The sequence below is a fragment of the Saccostrea cucullata genome, unplaced genomic scaffold (assembly GCF_032062105.1).
Source record: "Saccostrea cucullata isolate Sc308-1 unplaced genomic scaffold, CSIRO_AGI_Scuc_v1 ctg489, whole genome shotgun sequence".
In the NCBI taxonomy this organism is placed as follows: domain Eukaryota; kingdom Metazoa; phylum Mollusca; class Bivalvia; order Ostreida; family Ostreidae; genus Saccostrea; species Saccostrea cuccullata.
In genome coordinates, this window is record NW_026935196.1 from 375,899 (window position 1) to 386,830 (window position 10,932).

The following is a 10,932-nucleotide window of genomic DNA, read 5'->3' on the forward strand; positions in this document are numbered from 1 at the left end:
AGAGCGTTTTCTTCTGGAACTCGAGTTTAACTCTAGATACCTAACCCTTTAATGCGCACGCATGTATTAAGATAAACAGGTAAATTACCTCTAGAAACTCTCCAAAATGGAGCATGTTTCCAAACAAATAATTCAAGAATTGATCATTTCAGATGAAAATGAATACGAAACACTTTTGATCAAGCAGACTTGGTCTTTCCACATCCTCGCCCTTGTCCTTAATCGGGAACGTTGTCATTTTCCAAGGTTAGGCGGATTTTCCGAGGATATCGTCCCTCAACTTGACGATAAACAGTTTCTCAGACATTTTCGAGTTAGTCCTGAAATTTTTCATATTATATTGAATAGTATCATACATTCACTTGACGATAATCCATGGCCAGGTGGTTCGGAACCGATCTTACCAGAGAAACAGCTCCTTATATTCCTTTGGTATATGGCAAACCAGGAATCCTTACGAGAGGTGTGGAATACGTTTGCAGTTGGTGTTACGACAGTCCACGAGATAGTTAGCCGAGTTTCAACGGCTGTTAATGAAAACCTAATCGAGGCAAGCATCTCATATCATTTAGGCCAAAAAAATAATAATATTGTTTCTTGCTACCAGCCTGAAAATAAATATGGTTGGCCACGGTAGGGATATAATTTTCTTTTTCTATTTTCTTTTATTTTTTCCAACAGTGTTTTTTGTATATGAACTGATACAAGATCAAATGAAACATGGCATGGGTCAATATTGCCTTTTAATATTAAATTTCATGCATTTTGATGAACAACTCAAGTGTATTTTTTGAAAGGCCATATTTAAAAATAGTATTTTATGAAATACCACTTTAGTATATATTTTTTTTCAGTTTTGAAACATAAAATTCACAAAATTCCCGATTTTCCCCCAAAATAAAATAAAAAAACTTTAGGGTCGGATGCAAAAGAAGAGTAGGTCGGGTAGCAGGAGACAAGACTATTATTTCTTTTCTTTTTTTTTTTTTTTTTTTTGGCCTTAGTACAGGCACCTTTTCATGCAGCCATTATTTTTTTTTACATAAAATTTATACAAATCTTACCACCTTCATTATTATGTAGGTTATAAATTGGCCTGATGCTCAAACGCAAAACGTACTGTCTCGAGAGTTTCAACTTAATTCTGGCATACAAGGCATCATTGGCTGTCTTGATGGATCTCACATTCGCTTGAGTGCAGCACCTGGCGGCGACAACGATTATTACAACCGGAAAAATTTTCCATCAATTCAATTACAGGTGAAGATGATGCAATTTTTACGATTTATCCATTTTTGTAAATGACAGAATTCAATTAAATTTTGGTAATATGGTAAGGAGGATATATTTTTCTCTTTCAAACGTTTTGCAAAGTACCCATTATTTTAACAGGTTGTTGCTGATAGTGACATGCTCATACGTGACGCATATACTGGATGGCCTGGGTGTACGCATGATGCCCGCGTACTCCGTAATTCGTCATTGTTTGATAAAGCTGAAAATGGACAGAGTGTGACTCAAGGGAAATTCATTGTTGGAGACAGCGCCTATCCTCTGAGAAACTGGCTGGTAACTCCCTTTCGAGACAATGGTCGGTTGAATGCTCAACAAAGGCGATTTAATAAAAGACTGTCTTCTGCAAGACAGGTTGTTGAGCGTGTATTTGGGCATCTAAAAGGATGGTTCCGTAGGTTGCGAGAATTACCAATTCGAAAGTTGGACCGAATAGTCAGGCTCATTATTTCAGGATGTATACTACATAATTTGTGCATACTACATCATGATGATGTTGAGGATTTCATTGAAAATGATCAGGATGGCCACCCAAATGCCTATCCAAATATCTATGCTAACAGAGGGGATGGAGTAGCACTTCGGCAGCAAATCATGAACACCATGCAGGCGTGAACTTTTTTCGTGTCCAAGACACTTAACACATTGCCATTGTAACTGATTTCATTGACACTGGTTTTAAAGTGATTATGATTTTTCTACAGTATATTGCACATATGTTCAAGATATTAAATAAAAGATTTCTGAAATGTTGTCAATCTTTTATTCACTTTTTGTGAAAGAACAAATCAAATATAGAGAAAAAATTGTCAACAATACAATGCACATTTAAACAAAATAAGAGGCCAAGGGTATAATTTTGATTGCTAAGACATGTCTTTATATCTTATAAGTTTGATTTGTTGAGCCCCATTCAAATGTATTTTCACTTGAAAAATTGGTTAAGGCTTCTTTTCACAGCAACAATAGTTTGAAATGTCATCATATTTGAATCACAAAAGGTATAAAAACCCCTGCAAAAATTAAAATAAATGAAATCAATGGTGTGGATTTCACCAAAATTTATGCAAAGTTAAAACTGCACAAAACCATGAATTTGTTGATTCAAATAAAAACATACACAAACTGTAACTAGTACATTGTAGAGATAATTATTTGTCCAAAGACTTCTCCATTAGCTCCAGCATACGATCGATGCGTCGCATTTTGTCTTCATGCTGTGTTTTCATGTAGTCCATAAGTTCCTTGTTTTGTTCTTGGATATTCTCAATTAATTTGGTGTTATCGGATATCTTGCGTTTGGTAGATTTTAATTTCATAGTTTTAGTACGAGTTGTGGATTTGGAATCTGTGTCACTTGCTGATGTTGACTGCTTTTCTTCTTCAGGAACTATGTCTTCATCCTTGTCCAATGCTCTGTCGATTTTGAGTTTTTCTCTAGGGCGTCCTGTGTCAAAGGAAATGGCTACCTTTGTGGAGGCCTTATTGCCATAGACCTCGCTGAACTGATCTAAATATTTCCAGGAATGTTTTTATTTCCAGTTTTGTTATTTTCATCATTTATTTCCTTGTATTTTTTCTTCAGTGCCTTCCATTTATTGATCAATTGTGTTTTGGAAACTTGGATATTATTTTTTTTCATTTCATTTGCTATTTCTCCCCATAGTGAGTCATGAGATTTTGTGCCTGTAAACTTCTCCTCTCTCTGTAGCCTTAAATCAATTAAACATTTTTCTTCATTCTCCGTCCACACGTGGATTGTACTCTGTAAGTAAATTTAGTTTTTCAGAAAGAAGACTGTGAAACTCGTGACAGGTTGAAAAATTTCATTAGATACTCTCACTCTAATTTCAGAACAATTTAAATCAACATCTTTTTCAGATCTAGACTGACTAGAGAATGAATTTGTGAATAGGGAAGAAAAGCACTTCGTACTGGCACATGTTGACATTAAGAAAAAGTCGAGATTTTTTTCAGGAAGAATTTTCTCTGAATGATTTTCAGCAAAATTCCAGTCTACCTGTGAGTCGGAGCTGGAAGTTGAGACACTGGAGGGTGTAGAACGGCCATATACAAATTCCGGTGAAGCTGAGCATGACTCTGAAGGCCTGGGGATCTCACATCCGCTGAAAGAAGTTGATTCCCCTGAAGTTGATGCACGCATTGCCTCCCTGATGGCCCTTTTTGTCTCTGGATCTATGCATGAAAATGAAGTTATTCATAATCATATTAAAAAAATACATAAGCTAAATTTAAGTAAAGATTTTATTTAATCTAAACAAATTCCGAATCCAAATAATCTGTTTTCCAATGACTTAAATATTTTATGGATCTTTTTATTTTTCAACAAGTAAGTTTTTCATTTAAAACAATTTTAGTAAAATAAGTAAATAAAATTAATGATGATGTTTCTTCAGTCGCATAAAATCTGTTACTGACTGAGATATATATTTACGAAAAAATATTTAAATTGTATACATACCACCATCTTCTGACAGAAAAATTGCTGCCAAACTCTCGTCCAACAAACAGTATTGCCCGTCTATCTGTATGTGTACCCTAAAAATTGATATAAACAAGATCTACATTTAAAATTTATTAGTTATAGAACTCACGTGTTTCTTGCTCAGATCTTCATGCATTTAATACAGAAAACTTAATATTAAACCTATTCATTAACGATTTTAATTTTTTTTATGTGACAGCTCTATTCAACTCTTAATTAAATAACAGGGACGTAGCAACAGGGGGGGGGGGGGGGGGCAGACCCCCCCCCAAACACTTTTTTCCCCAACCTTACTTATACTATAGGAAATATTAATTAAAAGTCTGGTTGCCCCCCCCCCCACCCCTATTAGTGATGTACGGAAAATATAGTATAGGAATTGGTACTGAAAGTAGTGGCCATCTAGAAAAATGTAGAAAAAGTTGGCCTCTACCCCCCCCCCCCCCCACACACACACACACTTACACACAAACACACACACACTCACACGAAATAGGATTTTCGACTTCGGGCAAATCCCCCCTTTCTTTTTGCTTGTTAACTTTTTCAGGTAAGTAAAATAAAAGATTTCCTCTGGCTGACCCCCCCCCCACTTTCAAAAACGATGCTACGTCCTGAATAAGCCAGGAAAACGTCAGATTTTTCGGACTACAGTTCATTATAACTAAATATCATGGTACGAGACGGCAATTTCGTTGCCGATCGTTTATTGAATACATAAATCTTTCTAGTAATTTAACATTTCTGTATTTACGTTTTAAAAATCTTTAAAAAATCCCTTTGACGATTCGAAATATAAGAAAAAAGATATAACTCACATGTGCTCATTGCCGCCTGACGCCATCTTTGCTCTCTCAAACCCAGCATCTTGTGAGAGTTGAACTCGATATAATCCCGCGTTCAAACTCTCGCTCTTTACGTTGAACTCTCGTAATCCGAGTCGAAACTAGAGTTCGAGGTGAGAACGCTCATAGGAAACGAGCCATCGGACTTTGGCGTGACCATCGGACTTCAGGGCTTTCAAAAAGTTTTGAACCAGGTGGTACTTTATCAAAAATAGGAGGTACCACTTGGCGAACGCCGAAGGCGTTAGCCTGCTAGGGGGGTACGGGGGCATGCCCCCCCCCCCCCGGAAAAATTTTGAAATTTAGAAGCCACCAGACAGCATTTCCTGGTTTCTTTACACATAGAAATATGCTGCTATCAATGTTATTTTTATGCCATGTTTCAAACTTTATTTTTGGTCAATACACATTACATGTGAAGTTTAGCACTGGATGGGTGGAATTACATAGAAAAAATAGTTATTTGAGCAGAGTAAGAATAAGATTTAGGTAAAACTTCTAAGTTCTATGCTATATTTGTTTATATAAATGTGTTCAAAAATTTTTTGCAAGGTTTGAGTTGTAAGTGTTATGTTTTAAATATAAAAAAAATTATTGAGTCACGAAAGGAAATGGAAATTCAAAATTTAAATTTAATAAAAGAGAAATGAAATTGTATTTGCATTAAATTAAATTAATTTTTGTTCTACAGTAAAGTGCAGATTTAAAAAAAAAAGATTTTAAGAAGCACTGCATGATGCATAGCATGTACCAATAAATTCAGCATATTTTTCATGCACTGGAACATGTACATATAAGATAATATACATGTGTAAATTAGACAAAGATGACATCAAGACTGGAGACAAAAAAATTTAGATATGACTCCCTCACTTTACTGGATATGGTTACAATATTTGGAAGAAAGTTAACGTCCGCAATGTCATTCTCTTGACCACTAGAAAACTGCTGAATCAAAGAATTAAATGTGTGGCAAAAGAAATAGTTTCTGTTTTATGTCCTTTTGTTTCATCAGAAAGTTGCAGATATTCGAGACTGTAAGTAATTTATATCGTCAGCTGCGTATTTTGACACTTAAATTTGAAGAGTTGAGGCTATTAAAATGTACAGAGGTGGTCAAAGAACTATCTACTGTTCATGTCCGTCTCTCTATCGGTCAATTGATGTTGAAGACTTTCCGTGGTCTAGTTCCTTGTATCTTAAAATCTTTTCAGAATTTTGTGAAACTCATTACCATGGATTTAAATTGACACTTTCATTTCTGACACCTGGATTTCTGGTTTTTTTTTATTTTATTGGCCGTATTTATTTAAAATATATTCCTAGTCATTAGATTTTGTCAAAATCAGTGACGGTGTTATTACCGGCCGCCAGGAGGCGGTCGGTTACTTGATATGAAAGTTTGAAGTCGATGTGCGTTTCTGCGGAGTTAGAACAATTTAAATAAAAATATTTAACGTTCATATTATAGAATATTAAACAAAGATATTTTTAAATGTTTAACAAAATGCACAATAATCATAAAATTAAAATCATATAAATAATGGGGGTAAGTGTTTCATCCAATCCTGACTGACATACTCCGAAATGATTGAAGTGCGGCGAAGTTATATGTAGGCATAGTCTAAAACAAAGACCACGTTCTAAATCAACAATTTTACTTTCTCTTTTTAAACAGCCTAAACGGGATTTGTTGTATTTATTTTGAAATGACGTGTATATTTATACATTTTCTATGGAAAAAAGCACAGAATCTTAAAACATTTTGGTCCAAGAAACTAGGATAAAGCGCGTTTTACAATGTGCCATGCATTTTCCCGCCACATCTCAACACCAAAAGAGAAATGTAGTGGTGGATCTAGAGGGAGTTGGGGGGAAGTTAATATCCTCTAAGAAAGAGCAAGGAGCCCCACATATTTGTTGCGTTTTTATTAAAGTAAAACTAAAGCTTAGTTTAAATTTTAGTTCTGTACTTTTATGTTAAAACTACTTATAAAACATCAAACTTCCACCAGAACCATTCGTTTACAATTTAGAGACGCAAAAGTCTATGGACAGTTTGCTTATACATATACATGTAATATTGTACATGCATTATGCATAAAGAAAATCGGCAATGTCGCATGCAAGTGTTTCATGTCATGAGGATATTTTAATAGCGAGCGCAGCGAGCGTCGCGAAGCGACGCTCGCAAAGCGAGCTCAATAGACTAACGTGTATGAACAGAGGAAATTCGGATTGAAATCTGTACATACGTCAGCCAAATTTCTCTGTGCAACATTCCCAGAATTCCTGCACTACCCAATGTCCTTTGCGCGAATAAATCAAAAATAAAAAAAATCAAAGGAACATTGTTTCTTATCGAAATCTTAACGAAATGATTTTGCCTTACCTTATTCAAAAAAATACCCCCATGCCACAACACCGGCCTTCACCTTGCCCTTCGGAAATGATACAAATGACGTCACCGGAAACTTACGAATTTTGACGAAGTTATGTCGGTTGCTTCCGTGAAACTCGGCTAAAACATAGCAACAACTTACATGAAAAGAACGATTTAATGCAATCTCTTTTCCATAAAACTAGCGTTTGCGTTCTAAGTCAACAGAACTTTTTATCTCATTCTGACGTCAGACTTTCGTCACTTCAACGGTTCGGGTATTTCCGATTTTGTCGGAAACTTCCGAGAATTTTCGAATCTCGATCCCGATGCTTGGGAAATGATTTCTTTTTGTTGTTTTGTTTTATTCTTTTTGCTTTCTTTTTCTTGAATGATAGACAGTACATGTGTAGGTTTATGATAGTAAATAAACTGCGCTCGCCCCAACGGTCACACCGTAAAACATATTAGATAAATATAAGAAATTTTAAAAACAGGTCACGCAAATTTCATTTTCTAATTACTTTATCAAAAGAACAATTAATGGGTTTGCGGCCGATTTTTGACGCTTGCGTCAATATATGTTTCTTGTAATTATTTGATATCGAAATCTACTTTCGTTTTCGACAAGATCTATAAGACGCGTTACGCAATCTCTTTTGTTTCATTTATTCAAACGCTTTAATGATCTTCTTGACTAACCAATCAAAAACGTTATTAGATACCATTACGGACTAAAAAATAATACAAAGCTACGTAACCACAACTTTTGTAAAACATGGTAGGGCCTATCGTATTTTCACGCGATGTTTCTTTTTTCTCCACTGAATATTTTGGCCGGTACCATGAATGAATCCAACCGGGTAAAAGTACCGGGTACCGGCAGATTTTGAAAGGCCTGGGACTTTGGGGTCCGCAAAAACAGCGAGCCATCGGGGTTTGGCGCAGGCCATCGGGGTTTGGCGAGACCATCTGACTTTGGCGTCACCATCGCTCTTTAGAGTCTTACATATATATATATATATATATATATATATATATATATATATATATATATATATATATATATATATATATATATATATATATATTGTATTCAAAAAGAAGTTGGATTAAGTTTTACAAGTGGAAATCAAACTTATACTCATAGTTCCCTTTCTAAGGAAGAAATTCTTCAAAATCATATGTCTGTTTTTAATATCTTTCATTTCCCAAAGAACCAAAATGAATTTGAGCTACCATATACATGTATATTGAATTTCGAAACTTCATAAGAATCCTTACAAAGATACATAGCGGGTTCCAGTAAATGTTCAACCAAGCCTCTTTCTTTACTCCTCACTAAGATATTAACAGTAGTGAAGGAGAAACTTCAAGAGTACTGTGCAACAATATATTCAAGAAGTGGTGTAAATCAGATGTGGATACTTAAAAATTCCAGGGAACTTTTGGACAATTTGAAATCATAAGATTTTACCAAAATCAACAGCTTAAAAACTTACGACTTTTCAACTTTATACACTACCATTACCTACGATAAATTAAAGTCCAGGCTTTTTGATATTATTTACAACTGCTTTTCATTAAAAATGGAACTCGTAAATTAACTTACCTTGTCATTGGTCATTTGCAAAATTGTTTTGTTCAAAACATTCTGATTGTAATTTTATAAGTAAGAGTAAAATATCCAAATATGAAACAGATATGTCAGACTCTGGTGTCCTTTATCTCAAGCTCACCAGGATATTATCGTATCGACATAAGAATGGAAATTACCATTAATAATTGACAATACGTCGTCCGATATATCTAAATGTTGAATTGAAGGCCATAGCCATTGTTTTCTTCTATTCACGCATAAGATTTTGCACAAATTCTGCTTCATATGAATATAAAATTAGGTCTGCTAATAACGGGGCGCAATTGGTACCCATTGGAATTCCAATAGATTGTTGGAAGGCCTGGTCTCCAAAAACAACCTAGATATTGTCAATCAAAAACTCAAGCATCTTTTTGACGTCAACTTCAGAGTACGTGTGTGTACAATCAGAATGTTTTTTTTATTACAAAATTATTTTGCAAATGACCAAAGACAAGGTAAGTTAATTTACGAGCTCCATTTTTATTGAAAAAGCAGCTGTCAATGATATCAAAAAGCTTGGATTTTAATTTATCATTGGGAATGGTAGTATATAAAGTTGAAAAGTCGTAAATTTTTAAGCTGTTGATTTTGGTAAAATCTGATTTCGAATTGTTCCAAAAATTCCGAAATCCAAAAGTTCCCTGGAATTTTTAAGTATCCACATCTGATTTAAACCACTTCTGAGATATAATGTTGCACAGAACTCTTAAGCTTTCTCCTTCAATACTGTTAATACCATATTGAGAAGTAAAGAAACCTCATTTAAATTTAACAATTCTCGAATTCTCTGATCGTTTTAATTTCTAAGCAAGTACAACCTTCCATTTTGGTTGTATTTTGCCTGACTTGTTGCATACTGATTGTTAGGCCTTTCTTTCTAAACTGAATTTAACACAGAAATGCCTGTCGGCATGATCAATGCAGGGGGATCACGGAGGGTGTGACCGGACAACTGGAGACGCTTACTCTTCCAAGGTATCTGATCCCACCTCTGGAATTTCTCTGGTCTATGTTTTAAGCCCTCTTCACATAATTGTATTGTTAATTTTTTTTTAAGATTAGTCTCTGCATGTTCATAAGTTTACTGTTAGAACTAAATTAAAGTTTTTAATTTAGTTCTAAGAGTAAAAAGTGAATATAACGAACATGCAGAGATTTATCTAAACTAGAAAACTGACCAGTCGGCAAGGGCCCCGCCATGGGGTGGAATTATAACGATGCAGCTTATGGAAATTTTCAACATAATTCCTGAATATCCAAAAACTTGTAAATAATATCCTTGTATATTTACATTAGGCAGTAAAGAACAACCTAACATTGAATGTATATATAAACAATAATGAAGTTTGTGTTAGTGTTACCAGTATATAAAATGCCAGTCTTCAATGAATGCAAATACATGTATCATGAAAGCTTGACCTTAACTTCAAAACAAACAGCAGTTGCAGACAAAGTTTTTCATTAATCTTAAAATGACGGATAAAGATAGGCCTACTAAATTTTCTTCAGCAGGCTAGATAATTTATCCCAAGGGATTAATTGTACCTCTCTCATCATTTTCTTCTAAAGTTACAATAAGAAATTTTTCAGTATTAATATTAGAATGTTTTTTTTAATCCAACTACCTTAAAAATTAATATTATTCTTGAATTTACATAAAGGGGAAAAAAAGTAAAAATAAAAGATATGTCTTCTTTAATCTATTTCTTGTTTTTAGAATTCAATGAAATCATAACTCACTGTGTAGGTATTTTAACCAAAATAAAGTATAAACATTTATATCTAAATCCACAGAGTGTTCATAGCCTTCCAAATTGACTAAACTTCAAAACAAACTTCATTTGCAGACAGAGGTGATAATTAATCTCAATGTGACAGATAAAGATAATGCTTTGGATTTTCTTCAGGAGGAAACTTAATTAATCCTAAGGGACTCATAGCGGCATTCAGTTTACAATGGAAACATCTTCAGCAGTTATCTCTCTTTGCCAAAGCATTCTTATATAAAGTTAAGGAATATAGCTCCAAACCAGGGGACATAGAGAAACAAACTTAGCATCAAAATATGTCTTTCTGCCTATTGAACTACCATACCAAATTTGATCTTAATTGGGCAACCATAAAAAAAGTTATTAGGAAAAAACAGAAAATTTGTGGACGGAAGAATGACAGACGGACAGACAGAGTGATTACTATAGGGCACCCGCAAATCCTTGCGGGGCCCTAATAAAAAAGATCTTTTAAAATAAATCATTAACTTACTGAG

General features: G+C 34.4%; 1 protein-coding gene across 1 annotated transcript; it reads left to right on the plus strand.

Moving 5' to 3' along the window:
• Positions 1-436: 436 nt before the first annotated feature.
• On the plus strand, positions 437-1,908 carry LOC134242224 (uncharacterized). Its single transcript, XM_062724312.1, has 2 exons — positions 437-508; positions 1,393-1,908. Exons 1-2 carry the CDS (start codon positions 437-439, stop codon positions 1,906-1,908), a joined length of 588 nt encoding a protein of 195 aa, XP_062580296.1.
• The last annotated feature ends 9,024 nt before the right edge of the window (positions 1,909-10,932 follow it).